The sequence below is a fragment of the Carex rostrata genome, chromosome 10 (assembly GCF_964058835.1).
Source record: "Carex rostrata chromosome 10, lpCarRost1.2, whole genome shotgun sequence".
NCBI classification, from domain to species: domain Eukaryota; kingdom Viridiplantae; phylum Streptophyta; class Magnoliopsida; order Poales; family Cyperaceae; genus Carex; species Carex rostrata.
This window is the reverse complement of record NC_135927.1, coordinates 5,008,163-5,023,573: the sequence shown is the minus strand read 5'-3', so window position 1 is coordinate 5,023,573 and position 15,411 is coordinate 5,008,163. Positions and strand designations below refer to the sequence as shown.

The 15,411-nt window shown below is 35.2% G+C and overlaps 3 protein-coding genes and 1 pseudogene across 4 annotated transcripts; 2 read left to right on the top strand and 2 right to left on the bottom strand.

The window, feature by feature from the left end:
* Nucleotides 1–58: 58 nt before the first annotated feature.
* LOC144560189 (vacuolar protein sorting-associated protein 2 homolog 2 pseudogene) lies at nucleotides 59–733 on the bottom strand (annotated as a pseudogene).
* A 1,877-nt stretch (nucleotides 734–2,610) lies between these two features.
* LOC144560720 (trans-resveratrol di-O-methyltransferase-like) lies at nucleotides 2,611–3,397 on the top strand. The gene is made up of 2 exons (XM_078309972.1): nucleotides 2,611–2,886; nucleotides 3,026–3,397. Exons 1-2 carry the CDS (start codon nucleotides 2,626–2,628, stop codon nucleotides 3,329–3,331), a joined length of 567 nt encoding a protein of 188 aa, XP_078166098.1. The 5' UTR covers nucleotides 2,611–2,625; the 3' UTR covers nucleotides 3,332–3,397.
* A 2,213-nt stretch (nucleotides 3,398–5,610) lies between these two features.
* LOC144560187 (heat shock cognate 70 kDa protein-like) lies at nucleotides 5,611–10,038 on the top strand. Its single transcript, XM_078309370.1, has 2 exons — nucleotides 5,611–5,626; nucleotides 8,323–10,038. The coding sequence occupies exons 1-2, from the start codon at nucleotides 5,611–5,613 to the stop codon at nucleotides 9,996–9,998; spliced, it is 1,692 nt and encodes a 563-aa protein (XP_078165496.1). The 3' UTR covers nucleotides 9,999–10,038.
* A 1,280-nt stretch (nucleotides 10,039–11,318) lies between these two features.
* Nucleotides 11,319–14,952, bottom strand: LOC144561038 (F-box/kelch-repeat protein At1g22040-like). Of its 2 annotated transcripts, XM_078310258.1 has the most exons (3): nucleotides 14,732–14,952; nucleotides 13,731–14,008; nucleotides 11,319–13,121 (listed from the first exon to the last, which is right to left on the bottom strand). In XM_078310258.1, exon 3 carries the CDS (start codon nucleotides 13,036–13,038, stop codon nucleotides 11,563–11,565), a length of 1,476 nt encoding a protein of 491 aa, XP_078166384.1. In that variant the 5' UTR covers nucleotides 13,039–13,121; nucleotides 13,731–14,008; nucleotides 14,732–14,952; the 3' UTR covers nucleotides 11,319–11,562. The 2 variants fall into 2 exon arrangements, with proteins under 2 accessions (XP_078166384.1, XP_078166383.1); XM_078310257.1 differs by lacking the exon at nucleotides 13,731–14,008.
* Between the last annotated feature and the right edge of the window lie 459 nt (nucleotides 14,953–15,411).

Genomic DNA, 15,411 nt, shown 5'->3' with positions numbered 1-15,411 from the left:
CATAATAGCTATGATAGCATACAGAAATCGAGTTCTATGCAAATATATGTTTAATTTTTTATTTATAGTAGATCCGGCGCAAAGATGCCAGACTTTTCTCCAAGTCATCGATCTCTGAAGAGGACTCCTAGCCCACCGCCGATGGCGGAGCAACATTCTGGGGATTAGGAGTAGTGATCGTTTCATCCACCTTGTTAGTTGCAGCTCTACAGCCCTTAGGAACTGAGGATAACTGAGAAGCAAAATAGACCCCAATCTCATCCAGTACTTTAAACTCAATTTCTTCCTCCATATTATCTTATGGAGAGTATCGTCGATCGTCTCTGATATCATCTCAATCGTCGTATCAAGCTGCATTGACTGCTTCTGAAACACCTTCATGATCTTTAGTTGTTTGGCAGGCTCCATTAGGTTGTATATGGCAGCCATGGCCACCTTTCATATCATATGAAATTGAAGTTGTAGCATACATAGCCTTTGTATGCCAGGCAACACCTCTAATCTGTGCGCGAGTTCCTTGTAAATTTGTAATTTGTTGTCTAAGCCGTACTAGTTGGCGTGCCAATATACAAATAGCAGCTTCATTGCCGGGTTGTGCCATAAGTTTCCTCTCCTCCAACTGTAGTGATGCAATTTCTCTCTCGACATTTCTTGTGGCAATGCCCATCTCTCTTTTGCTCGCCCTTAGAACTTCTTTGGCTGATACTTTCTTCTTGAAGATATTCATGATTCTTCTCTCTTGTAGATCCAACGGGGGTAAGATCAATATATAGCTGTAATATTTCCAAAAAAGACAATGTGATCCCACAAATAAATACTACAAGTTTCCAAAAATAAAATACCCATTATAGAACATTCTAACAAAGAGCTAACCACTATACCAACTACTTCTAAAATAACTATGCCTAAAATAGCTAATCCAATTTTGATACGTCTAAAATCTGCTTCAAAATCAACTCAATTTATGCGCAGATCATCAAAAAATAATTTTGAATTAATTTTTAACAAAGACTTCTCTATATTGAATGTCGGCTTTGAGAAGTAATTATAGCAAACCCAAAAAGTATGATGGATCAAGGCCGAGTGATATATTAGACGTATGAAACTTCCGCATTTAGATTCATACATTTATGGTGTCACCAAAGTAAGTTATAACCACTTAAAATAGACCTGTGATATTTTATGAGGTAATGATCTATGGGTTTTTTATGAAAAAAAAATATTTACTATATGAAATTGTACAGGCGGTTGGAATGTAGAAACTGTATTGGACGCTTCCTAGGCGCCTAGACGGGGGACTTTATATCATCTTATAAAGTAACTTAAATTTTCAGTTTGGATTCAACCCTTAGATTGAATTGGCTCGGACAATCTAAATACAAACTGAGATTTTGTGTTACATCATGGAGATCGAATTTTAATTTTTTAACATATTTCAAAATTGATATCACAAATTTGATTTATTATTTTAGTGCTATGAATAAAAACGGAAAGATACCTCCTTTTCGCTTCAATGATCCCCACTTGTGCGCTCAGTTGGTTTTCTCCAATATCTTACTTGATCAATAGTACATACATTTCTGGTGTTGTATAAATAATATATACCTATTTGTAAAAAGAATGACAACTAATATTTAAGAAGAGAATAGCATATCTGTTGAATTAGATGGTTTGATACAATTAATCATTCGCTTTTAGATGTTTATGAAGAAGCCAGCGTGCACAAGATTTTCATTTAATCATATCATTTATGTTTTTCACCTAAGCATATATAGACATGATATATCCATGACTAAGAATCATTGATATTTTAGTCGATTTCCTTGTCCAAAATGTGATGATTAATTCATTATTTCCAGTACTAAAATTAAAGAAAAAGTAAAAGGAAATTGTGTTGTACAATTTTAGATCACTTAAACTACATGTGTGTGTGTGTGGGGGGGGGGGGGGGGGGGGACAATACAAGTTTTTAGAGGGGTCTTTTTTTATTCTCCATTCAAACTCGTTCATGTTTCTAACAACCTGTGATAAATTTTGAAATTCTAAAACTACGAATATCTTCCATACAAACTTGTTCAGAATGAAATCTTCGGCCAAGATGAATCTGGTTATGTACTTACGCCCTTGTCCAAGCTCCTTTTAACTGAGGGCTCCAACATGGGTGCCTTTACGCGTTTGGTTACAGAGCCATCATTTTCAAAACATATGTGTGCTATAAGTGAGTGGTTCAAAGATGGCGATGCTGGAAGCACCGTCTACATGATGGCCAATGATGGGAAACAGTTCTGGGATCATTTTAGGGAAAATCCCGAGCTTGGTAAGTAATAAATTAAAAAGAACCACCAAGCAGTCTCCTTTCTTTCTTTTTAAATAATCAACAAAGACTTTATAATTTATAATAGAGTTGTATTTCTATACTAGTGATTTAATTCGTCATTTAATTATTATCTGATGAAGAGTAATCAGAATAATTTTATGTATTTGTGTACAATTAACAAAGGAAACAGCTATATGGAAAACAGGGTAACTTGTGCAGTCTAATATATTTGCCGATTTTTTTTAGTCTAATATATTTACATCAGACTTTCAAACTTTGCAAAACAAGGTAACTTGCTCAATGAGGCAATGGCTAGCCGCTGTAAGCAGCAGATGAGAGACTTTGTTAAAAGCTGTCCACATATATTTGATGGCCTAAATAGTCTGGTGGATGTCGGCGGCGGCACTGGAACTGCAGTGAAAATAATAGCAGAAGCCTTTCCGTTGTTGAGATGCACAGTGCTTGATCTTCCTCATGTGATTGCAAAGGCTTTGGAAGATGACTCGTTCAATGTGATGGCAGGAGATATGTTCGAAAAGTTACCTCAAGCTGATGCAATTCTTCTTAAAGTAACTTCTCTTCATCTCACAACTTCCCTTCATTAGTTTTTATTCTCTAGACCTAATATATTTATTTTCTGTAATCAGTGAGAACAAAATTAATTTGGACAGCAACTATAATCACTGTTCATTGCATAATGTATCTCAGAATATTCTCCATGATTGGTGTTACGAGGATTGCACTCGAATACTAAAGCGATGCAAAGAAGCAATTGAACCAAGAAAAGAAGGTAGCAAAGTTATCATCGTGGACATTATTACGGACTTCGAAAATAATAACCAAAAAGCAAGTGAGACAGGTTTTTTATTTGATATTCTTATGATGTGCTGTCATGGATCAAAGGAACGCAACAAGCAGGAATGGCATGATCTTATTTTAGGTGCAGGCTATTCTGGTTACAAAATATATCCTACTCAGTTAGGTGCTGACTGTGTTATGGAGCTCTATCCTTGAATGTTATTGTAAATGTTCGGCTGCTTCGAGATCGTAAATTAAATAGTGCAGGCGGCCGACCAAGCTCCATAAGCAGTTGGGCGAAGAATTTACTGCATTTGGGTTTGAAAATAATTATGATGAACTTTTTTGTTAGAATCAAATTGCTATTTGGATTCGTGTATCTTTGATGTTGTTGTTATAATTAGTTAAGACTCTTGTAAGAGAGATAATTAATTGCGAAAAATAAGTTTACTCTCTACTGTCTTTTTCTCACATTAACATATAAAACAAAGAATTTAAGTACTTTTCTGACAATCAAACATACAAATTTTTAATAAATCAAGTTACAAAGTAGTATGTAACGGAAGAACAGAAAGCTTGCTTGAAAGTAAACGTCTAAATTTGTATTCTCCTCAAAATCAAGATATATGGAAAAATAATTACAACCAATATTTTCTTAATGTATATGCAAAAACGAAAATAAAACTACCATGGAAGAAGGTTCAATTTTGGATCACGAAATGTGCAATTAGAGAAACAAAAGACTGCAAATTTTCTATCTTCCTCTTCTTTTACGCTAAATGCATCCTATACTTCACATACAACAGTTAAAATTTTATATTATTTTGTCCTGTTTGAAACTTTTTGAACGTCCATGCCATCGTCTAGGTCCATTTGAGAGCTAGAATTGTAGTGACTGGTGAGTAATGTTATTTTTCAGTGTGTAAGTTCACAGATGTAAAATACAACTAAATTTTTTATGAAGTACGAAAGTTGTCATATTTTAGATACCGAGTTGAACAATCTGCTATATGTATTAATCAAGCCAAATACATCATTAGCAGTGGATCTTTTATTTACATTAGCAATAAAACCATTATATTTATGTCACATTACAAATTGTTTCCAAGAATTATTTTAAATAATACGACAAATAATATCTGGGAAATGCCCCATGCATCATGTCAGTTTTAATAATTCAAAACCATCAGTTTTATGTGGTCATATTGTTAGATGCAATCCAGAAGCGTGTCTTTGCATTCGTATAATATACCTGAAGGGCAGAGGTTGGAGTCATAATAATATTTGTTTTTCCACTGTGGAATTCAACTTGGGTCACTGAACTTGCAATAAATCCATATTCAGAATTAAATTCTCCCGAATTAGATATTTACAATTCAATTTATACACTATTTAATTATATGATTATTCAAAATATTCAATGGAATATCAATTTATATTATTTCAAATGTAATTCAACAGATATATTTGGTATAAACACACATTTTTAGGTCTGGTAAGGCAAATAGGTATCCCACACCTTTCGGTACCCGTACTGTACCCTAAATTAATCCTTATATGATGTGTTTGGACTTATACAGTTTATGGAAGTACAGTTCATAGTCATATAATATTTCATTAGCAAATATGAGTCTATAATTCGAGCATAATCATCAAACTTGTCATTACCCATAAGATATTGATGCAAGAACAATTGTCTCCGGTCAATATCCGATCGTTCCTAACTGTTAGGTGAACTTAGACCACATCCCTCGTCCCAGCCAGTACTTGAAATCTCCTCTGAGGGTCATTCACCATACGCGTATAAGAATTCCATAACCAAAATTTATATCTCAAAATATATTGGACAGGTAGGACGGAAAGTTAACGGTCGACTGCTCTTGGGGATTTCGTCTAAGATTAACAATTTAATTGATTACTTAATCGACAAGACAAACAAGTCTTGTTTTAGATATATTATTTTATTAATCCTTTTTAATTTAATTCCATCTTAGTCTAATCAATCCATCCAGTCCAAAGTTCATATTCGGATCCAGTACTGCCAAATCCTCATTAATTAGTTTTAAGTCCATTAATTTTCGAGCAGAGGCCAATGAGCCAAGCCTGTTTTATTTTTTTTCTTAATTTATTTACTATGGCCAGAGATCTACTTAACGTTATTTATTTGCCACTTGGCCCCGAAGTACAACTTCATACCTTTTTTTATTATTAATCAAGACCGAAGGCCCACAATTCAAATCATATTTCTATTTTTTTTTTTAATTTACATTAGGGTTTCCAATGTTGAACATTTTACAAATTAACCCCTATGACAAGGGAATATTACCTTCTCATGAGAATGAGGGCTAGAACAACATCAGCGAACTCAGATTCGAGTTCAACTCCGTACCCACATCCTCATCAAGATACAGTACCAACTGGTATAAGCAAAAACCTTTCTACACTCTCTAAGATTACATTACTACAATAATCTTCCTTATTTGTGAGAGTCAAAAATGAATATTGTTGACGGTAAGCCAACATAAATCATTATTTCTGAGAATATCGCTATTATTGACAGCAGTATCAGCGATAGTACCGACATTGCTAAACATGTACTTTTACCCTCATGGAGTGTGACATATTATTGTAGTTGTTGCTCTAGGAAATTAATTAACCATTAATGATGGATTTAAGCATTGACTGAGAAGATAAGAAAAAGGACAAAGTACCGGGTTATGATTATTGGCTTACAGCCTTCCTCACGATTACCCTTCCCTTACACCCACATGAGGGACAGAGAGAGAAATATTCAAATCTTAGCTCGATTTGAGGGAGAGAGAGAGAGAAAGCACATATATATAGCAAGTGATTCTATCGCACAATTACCCAGCAATGAAAGAGAGAAGAAGAAGGGAACACAACTACACAAGGATGGAGAGGGAGCACTGTAGGCGGTGGGGAATAAAAAAAAAGGGAAGAGATAAGGATAGAATAAAATAATGCAGTCCCTCCTATTTATTGAAAAAACTTAATCGCTGGTTACTTAATTAAGTTGATATTTGTAGTATCAACTAATTTCAGTTTTATTTCATGATTTTTATTTCTAAATATTTCAAAAATTTCCGACTAATATTATACGTACTTTTGTTGCCGTTGAATAGGTTTTCCAATAATTTATTAGTCATAACAAATTTAGATTCGTTTAGAGAACTGGTCTTTGGTCCAGTGGCAAAGAAAATGCTCACTTGATGACAGGTTTCACACAATTTCTTTGCTCTTTAAATAATCTATATTTTCATGAACAACTTGAGACATTTCGTCTAAAGAGCAAAGAAATTTTCATGAACAACTCAACTTCTTTAGCAATTCTTTTCATGAGATGGACAACAAAATTTCATTGGTCTTTAAATAATGTATATTCCTTACTATATTATATATATATATATATAGAGCGGGGTTAAAATGCACCCTCCTTTTTGTGCTCCTAACGTGCACCCTCCCCTCGTTTCTTCATTTTTAAAGTTGAAATAGTTGATTTGAATCTACCAACGTGTTCTACATATTAAAATGTGCTTGGAGACCAAATTTTACATTTTTTGGAAATTTTTTACTATTTTTTCAGAATTTTTTAAAATCATCACTGTGCTGAATTTTTTATTATTGTTTAGTTTAATAAAAAATTATGAAAAAATAGTAAAAAATTTCCAAAAAATGTAAAATTTGGTCTCCAAGCACATTTTAATATGTAGAACACGTTGGTAGATTCAAATCAACTATTTGAACTATAAAAATGAAAAAACGAGAGGAGGGTGCACGTTAGGAGCACAAAAAGGAGGGTGCATTTTAACCCCACTCATATATATATATATATATATATATATATATATTTTTACGAAATATTACAAAATTTGAAAGTCCTAAAGGTATCAATATCTAAAAAAATCTGTCAATTTGATTTTTAAAAATAATTAATAGAATTATTTTCCCAAACCAAAACATTTGCCATTAAAATCACCTTTTGCCAATCCCAGCATCCAAGTAACAGCCTAGCCAACCTACCAATATATCCAAAATGTACTTATCCATAGTTGAAGGCATAGTAGGAAATATCAGTCGGCCCCGATACCGATCCGGATCGGCCGATACGTATCGGTATTTGCCGACACCATAGTGCCATCTAGTTTACGACTAGTAAGAACGTACACATTTGGGTTTTCCACTTCGAATTATGTACTATCATTACCCATCGCGATCACGGTCATAGTTGCACCATTATCCCTATGTTTTCTTAGTTTCTCCTCCACCCTTGTTGAAAATGTATGATTCATCCTTATTAATTCTGCGACATTAGCACGTCAGTCCTGAAACCATACATTTAACTTGTAGAAGCTGTCCAACTGCAGCCACAGGCAACGTCCGGCTATGCTTGAAGACTGCATTTAGCTACTTGGACCCGTTGGTGCTCATAATTCTCCTCCACCCTTTTGTATTATATTACCTTTTCGTAGTTTTGAGAAAAATTTAAGGTCAAATTTTTATTCTCCTACAAATTTTTTACCACATTAAATATCTTTTATATAGGATTCTATCCAGATTTTGAACTTGCGACCCTTCCATATATAAAATATTGCTTAATTTTAGCCAATAATCGAAAGACTAGTTCTTTATTTCCGCAACAACTTTTTTGTTATTTGTAATTATGTTTTGATAATAATACCAGCAAATATATTTTAAGGGTTTTTCAAAGTACATCCATTTCATATTTTAAAAAATATTTTTGAAAGTTAGAAAGTACAAATTATATATAGATTTATACTTTCTTTCATCAGCAAAGATTGTATAAAATTTGAATTGATTTGATACTCGTATAAGCTTCCATTAGTAAAATTAAAAAATACCATAGAATTTTATCACATTATAAATGACTAATTAAATTTCAAATTTACTCAAACCATTGGGAATCAGGGACACATAATGGCACACTGAGCCTAAGGCCTCTTTTGGCCCAAAATTCTGCAAAGTCTACGGCCTCTTTTAGCCCAATACCGATAAGGCTTTTGAAACGAACTACTTACACATAAGCTTAGATTTCTATAAAATAAAGGAGATGGAAAATAGATTTGAAGAAAATGAGCTGTTTTTTTTCTGGGCTAACAACAAATTTTCTTCTCTTATTTTGACCCAAAAATTACTGATCTGCTGGTAACTAATTTTTCTATTGAAAGAGAAAACAATCCAAGTGAGATGGAATTTTGGGCGATTGATTGGAAGGCGATTCTCAGATCACTCTGTTCAAAGCGACATTAAGCTATGGCCGTTTGCTGTTGCGAAGGGTCCTGCGGACAAGCCTCAAATTATTGTCAAATACAAAGGTGAAAAGAAACAATTTTACCCCGAGGAGATATCCTCCATGATCCTTACTAAAATGAAGGAGATCGCTGAGACCTACCTAGACTGCCCTGTTAAAAATGCTGTGGTCACTGTCCCCGCATACTTCAACGATGCACAGAGGCGTGCAACCAAAGATGCCGGAGTGATAGCCGGATTGAATGTAATGCGCATCATGGATGAGCCCACTGCTGCTGCAGTAGCGTATGGCTTTGACAAAATTAGCATTAGCAGTGACAAAACTACCGATGAGAAGAAGGTGTTCATCTTTGACCTAGGTGGAGGCACCTTTGATGTCTCCTTGCTTGTCATAAAAAATGGCGTCTTTGAGGTGAAGGCTACTGCTGGAGACACCCACCTCGGCGGTGAAGATTTTGATGACCGCTTGGTGAATTATTTTCTTGAAGAGTTCAAGAGGAAGCACAACCTGGACATTAGTGGGAATCCAAGGGCTCTTAGGAGGCTACGGTCCAATTGCGAGCGAGCAAAGAGGAACCTCTCTTTCTCAACCAACACAGTTGTTGAGGTCGATAGTCTCTACGAGGGAATTGATTTTTCATCTCGCATCAGCCAAGCAAAATTTGAAGAGCTCAACATGGATCTCTTCATGAGATGCATGCAACTCGTAGAGAAATGTCTCGAGGATGCTAGCACGGAAAAGACTAGTATTGATGTCGTCGTCCTTGTTGGTGGATCCACAAGAATCCCTAAAGTGCAACAACTTTTGAATAACTACTTTGATGGAAATGGGAAAAAAATCAGCAAAGGCATCAATCCGGATGAGGCTGTCGCATATGGTGCCACTGTACAAGCTGCTAAGTTGAGTGGTCAGGGAAGCAGAGAGGTCGAAGACATGGTGCTCTTAGATGTGACTCCGCTCTCACTTGGTATAGAAGTTACAGGAGGAGTCATGTCCGTCGTGATTCCAAGGAACACACCAATACCAACAAAGAAGAAGAAGGTGTTTACAACTCACAATGACAATGATACTCGTGTCAAGTTTCCAGTATTTGAAGGTGAGAGAACCCAGACCAAGGATAATTATCTCCTCGGCAAATTCACCCTTTCGGGAATCACTCCGGCTCCTAGACACGTGCCCAACCTAGATGTTTGCTTTGAAATAGATGCCAATGGAATACTGAATGTGTCGGCGAAGGACAGAAGTAGTGGACATAAGAAGAAGATGATAGTAACCAACAAAGAGGCGAGGCTGAGTAATGAGGTGATCAAGAAGATAATTCAGGATGCCGAAAGATACAGGGCCGAGGATGAGGAGTGCCGTAGAAAGTATGAAGCCAAAAACTCACTAGAACGATATGCTTACCGTATGAAGAATGTCATGAAAAATAACAGCATCGTTGATACTTTACCATTCGTTACGAAAATGGAGATCGAAGATGCAATACAGGAGACCTTAAGTTGGGTTGAGGATAACCAATTTCCAGAGGTCTCCGAATCTGAATCAAGGATGGAGGAATTAAAGAGTATTTGTGCTCCACTTGATAATATATAAATTTATTAGAAAAGATGAGCTTTGTTTTCAATTTGCAATGAATTTTTCTGTAAGAGAAAAAGATTGGCACATGAAGTATTATGCTGTGCAATTAAGCTTTGGCATGGGTGGAACTAAAATTGTATATCATTGTTTTGCTTCAATTATAGTATATAAATTAGAGTATCTTGAGATAAATTTACGGTGAAATTGTGGGTAAATTCATGAAACATTGACTTGACTTGTAAAGCACCCTGGAAATTACCTTTGAGAAGGACAGCTAGGGAGTTGGTCTAAATGGTTGACACAGCACCAAATTTGTTTGTTTCAATAAATTAATCGATTAATTATAATAAATAGATAATAGAGTAATGCAAGAATGGCACAAGATAATTAAGACGGAAGAATAAGGCAACACAACAGACAATCAGAGATGCTCTTATTTCTATTTTTATTTTATTTTTGTTTGTGAGCGAAGAGATTCTCTTATTATTATTTTTATTTTTTTAAGGTTTGTGGTTTTAAATAACTTTATTGATAAGAAATGTATTTATAATTGATCAAATCGCCGTAATTTTTAAATTTATGTTTTTATTCTCATAAAATATAATCTAGTATTCTAATTGTCATCTCGCTCTACGACCGGATCAGCTTCTTCGACTGTCACCACACTCCGACGACAACCGGATCTACTTACCATCGTGCTCCAATCGAGATGCTGATCACTCTAATATTTTTATCGTCATCTCGCTCCATAACCGGATCCGCTTCTTCAACCACTGCCATACTCCAACAACGACCGGATCTACTCACCATCGCGGTTCAATCAAGATGTTGATCACCCTAACGCTATCTCGTTCCACAACCGAATCCGCTTCTTCGACCACCGCCGCACTTCGACGACAACCAAATCTACTCACCGTCGTGTTTATATGAAGATATAAATTCTACATACGCTCTGACAATACTGCACTTTCGGCTCCAATTGGCTCGCTCGGCTCCGGTTCCTCTCCTCTCATTCCCCTCATAAAATTACTAATTTAATTATCAAAGCACAATAAATATTTATTACTTCTACCGGAAACAATAATATAGTTTTTATTCCTAATAAAAATTGGAATAAACAGAGGAAAAAAATCCATAAACCATAACAGCCAATTTTTCTTTCATTTAATCTTCTTATCTGCTTCCAATGAGAGAACCTTTTCTATTTTGTAAAACCCACAAATATAAAAAAAAAATTAAATATGAAAGTAGTCATACGGAAAAAAAAATTAATAATAAAATAAAAATAAAAATAAAAATAAAATAAACTTCTGGTAAAAATGTAAAAATCTCAACTGGAAGGAAAAAATTAAACCATGGGAAATAAAAACTAATAGCAGTTAAGCTTACTGAACTCATATACACACTTAATTTCTAATAAGGATTGCACTTCTTGTACGGGTATTTCCGACCAGGTACCCGCAATTAACTAAATATTTCCTTCTTCTGAAAAAGGATTATTTACCAATAAAACCTGTTCAAGAACTTTTTACGAAAAAATACATAAACATATAGCTACCCATAAAAATATAATAACATATTATATATCAAGAACCTGACAACTCACAAGTTCAGCCGTCCCGAAATTTCTCGCTGCAATTAACCTCCAGTTTCTATTGCTTTCTTCATTTACTTCGTTCTCTTGTGAACCGGTTGAAGTCGAATTCGAGCTTGTGCTCGAACTAGAACTCGAGCCGGCACCAGAATTACAACTCTCTGCAATTACATCCATTGCTCTAGCTCGCAAAACTGCTATATTGTTCTCCCCATCTTTCGTAATAACATGCAAACTCCCGTGAAATCCCGCTAGTAAAAAGGGCGCCTCGGAATCCGTGAAATCCCGTACTGGTACACGGCTAATTGCGACCTTCCACGTGTCCTCCTGGGAGTCATAACGCTTTATCGTACCGCTGTCTAATGTGCTAGAAGGTTCTAAGGCATATAATTCCCCATTAACAACTAACCCTAGTTTTGTACCTGCCTGCCGGGCGGGCCACCCTTCACCCATCCCAGCCGGCATTGGACCCCACGTACCGGTACGAGGATTAAACACCTCCCCTCCTATGTCAAAGAAAAACGGCCATGAATATAAACTTTGTGTAACAAATAATCTCTCTCTAAAACAAGCCATGCCAGTTGCTACCGGCTTGAGCACATCTGCCAGAAATGCTGCTGGTAAAATTTGTGCTTTAGTAAAAGGCATGTCAGGTACAGCATCCCAGGTACCAGTTACCGGGTCGAAAACCTCTCCTGACCTTAACGGGTTCAACCGCCCATTTCGGGCTCTACTAACCCCTCCTATCACATAGAGCTTTCCATCCAAAACACCCGTCTTGCAAAAAGCCCTCCCTGATCCCATGGGACCCACCTGATCCCATGAATTGCTGCGGGGATCATAACGCCAAACACAACTCAGAGCCAATGATCTAGCAAAACCACCTAACACATAAAGGCACCCACCAGCAGCTGCCACAGCACATCCACAAAACGGTAACTGTTCCCCTCCATCTCTTCTAAAAAACCAACCTCTGACAAAATCAGCAATGCGGATTGTGGATCCAATTACATTCCACATCCGCGACCCATTAGAGCCTCTTCTCAGTCTACTGTTTGTTTCGTTGTGGAGGAAATAAGGCATGAGGGGGAGTCTTTGCCAAAGGCCTGAAACCGGGTCAAACCCATGCCAGCATAACTTATTGGATTCAATTTTTGTAAGGATGTAGACCCATTCCTCAGTTACATGCAACTCATTTCGCAAGTCAAAGAGCTCGCGGCTGGTAAAAACTGATTTCCAGTTGCGACTGACTGATTTCACAGTGAGGTGGCGTATTCTCGGGATTCGTGCCAGTATCTGGAGAGAGATTTCATCAGGGAGAGAAGGGATCAATCTAGGGTTTTCGGCATACATGTTGGGATGAGATAGTTTCGCTCGTTTATTAGGGTTATACTGGAAATCCTGATGTATTTCAGAGGATTGAGTATTGAAATCGTTTCTGGTACTCATTACCGAGCCCATTTTGGGATTTTCAAATCCCTTAGGCCCCAAAATTTACAATGGCTATCTCGAATTTCAACTCTAACCATTCATTGGCTTCAATTCTGAAATGACAATGAAAATTCAATTAGTTAGGAGAGAAAAAATTTCTTTGATTAAATTGTTATTGACCATAGCGACGATTTTATAAATGAAATCATAGGATACTTCAGTATCTTTATGGACAAATGCTTCATACTTTAATTAAAAAATAAATAGATCATAGAAAATATTAGTTTTATACACAGTATAAAGACAATAAAGGTGCTAACGTGAAATGAAATGAAATAAAAAAGAACAGAAAATGTTTAAAAACAAATTGTACAGATGTACTCGAGTTCTCCTTTCTCCATAGAAACAATTAATTCTATGGAGAAAACTCGATTATACTGTAGCTTCGATGGTCGAATCGATCGGGCACGACTGTTTCAAATCCCGTCAATATGATAATGAAGCATTTACCCAAACAATATATCAAATCTCAACAATAATTTGCATATCAACAAAATTATGAGATATAAATTCCATAGCTAACAAAATCACATTTACAGTAAGTGAAATCAGATAAGTTTTATTTTGGTTTAATACCATATTAATTTCACAATACAAGTAACAAATAAAAAATTCAAATTCAAGGCCATCTAAAACGAGTTTTCAATGGAATCTAAAATTACCAAAATATATCGCAGATCAGTAGAGTGGTGTTTCAGAAATAGAAATAATGAAGAATTTTGGATCTGTAAGCAACAACTCCAGATGAGAGAGAGGAATTGATTTCTCTGCTCTTTTATTAGGGTTATACTGGAATTCTGATGTATTTCAGAGGATTGAGAATTGAAATAGCTCCTCGTGCTCATTACTGAGCCCATTTTGGGATTTTGAAATCCCTTAGGCACCAAAATTTAAAATCAGTATCTCGAATTTGAACTCTAACCATTCATTGGCTTCAATTCTGAAATGAGAATTTCAACTCTAACCATTTATGGTACCTAATGTGCTGAAAGGAAGCTTATAGTTAATTAACATACAATGAAAATGAAATGAAAATGAAATAAAAATGAACAGAAATGTACTCGAATTCCCTGTTCTCTAAAGAAAAAAATTATTCTATAGAGATGTGTTTGTATTAGTGGGGAAAACCCGATAGCACTTTAGCTTCAATGGAACGAATCGATCGGGCACAAATTGCATCTAATCCCGTCGACCAGATTATGAAGCATTTACACAAACAATATCAAATCTCAACTATAATATGCATATGAACATAATTACATTTACAGCAGGTGAAATCAGATAAGTTTGATTTTGGTTGAATACCATACTAATTTCATAAGTAAAAGTTCAAATTAAAGGTAACCCAAAACGAGATTTCAATTGAATCAATGAGAAAGGAATTAAAAAAAAAAAAAAGATGAATCTAAAATTACCCAACTCAACTCCATGATATATTTCAAGGTAGAGCATTTACACAGACAATATCAAATCTCAACTATAATATGCTTATGATCATAATTACAATAGGTGAAATCACATAAGTTTGATTTTGGTTGAATACCATACTAATTTCACAAGTAAAAGTTCAAATTAAAGGTAACCCAAAACGAGATTTTAATTGAATCAATGAGAAAGTAAAAAAAAAAAAAAAAAGAGAAAAAAAAAATGAATCTAAAATTACCCAACACAACTTCAGATCGGCGCGAAGTTAGTAGATATTATGAAGAAGGATTGGATCTGGAAGAAAACCCAACTCCAGATCAGAGAAATTAAGGAGTTGTCGATTTTGCGGCGCGAAAGAGGAGAGAAATGGAATGGAGAGAGAGAGATGCTTTGATTGGGAAAAGAAGCAAAGGGGAGACAAAGGAAGAGAGAAAGAGAGGTTCTCTTCACTTTCGCAGACCATTATCCTTTTGAGTAATTGACTTTATTATTATTAAAATCTTGACTTAGGTAGGTATAAAAGGTACCCCATTAATTATATAATAATAGATAATATTATGTACGAATGAAAATGATGCCCTAATATCTTATTAAATTAATTTGCTTACTTTATTTTATTACAGATAATAAGTAATAATAAAAAGAGTATGATTAAAATGCATCATTAGTTTTGTGTCTCAACCATACCCCATCTCTTTATCTCTATTCTCAAAATTCAAACAGTCAATCCGAGCGGCTCAACATGATCTCCATATTAAAATGTACTTAGAGACCAAATTTTATATTTTTTAGAATTTTTTTACTATTTTTTTAGATAATTACAAAATTACTACATCTTGACAACCCAAAAACAGTGATTTTGTACCTATCTAAAAAACTAGTAAAAAAATTTCAAAAAATATAAAATTTGATCTCTAA

What these genes read in the sequence shown, in the direction of transcription:
- LOC144560720 (XM_078309972.1), top strand. Translation starts at nt 2,626, where the DNA reads ATGGCTAGCCGCTGTAAGCAGCAGATGAGAGACTTTGTTAAAAGCTGT. An exon ending in CTGATGCAATTCTTCTTAAA is followed by an intron (nt 2,887 to 3,025) that starts GTAACTTCTCTT and finishes AATGTATCTCAG; the next exon opens with AATATTCTCCATGATTGGTG.
- LOC144561038 (XM_078310258.1), bottom strand. Translation starts at nt 13,038, where the DNA reads ATGGGCTCGGTAATGAGTACCAGAAACGATTTCAATACTCAATCCTCT.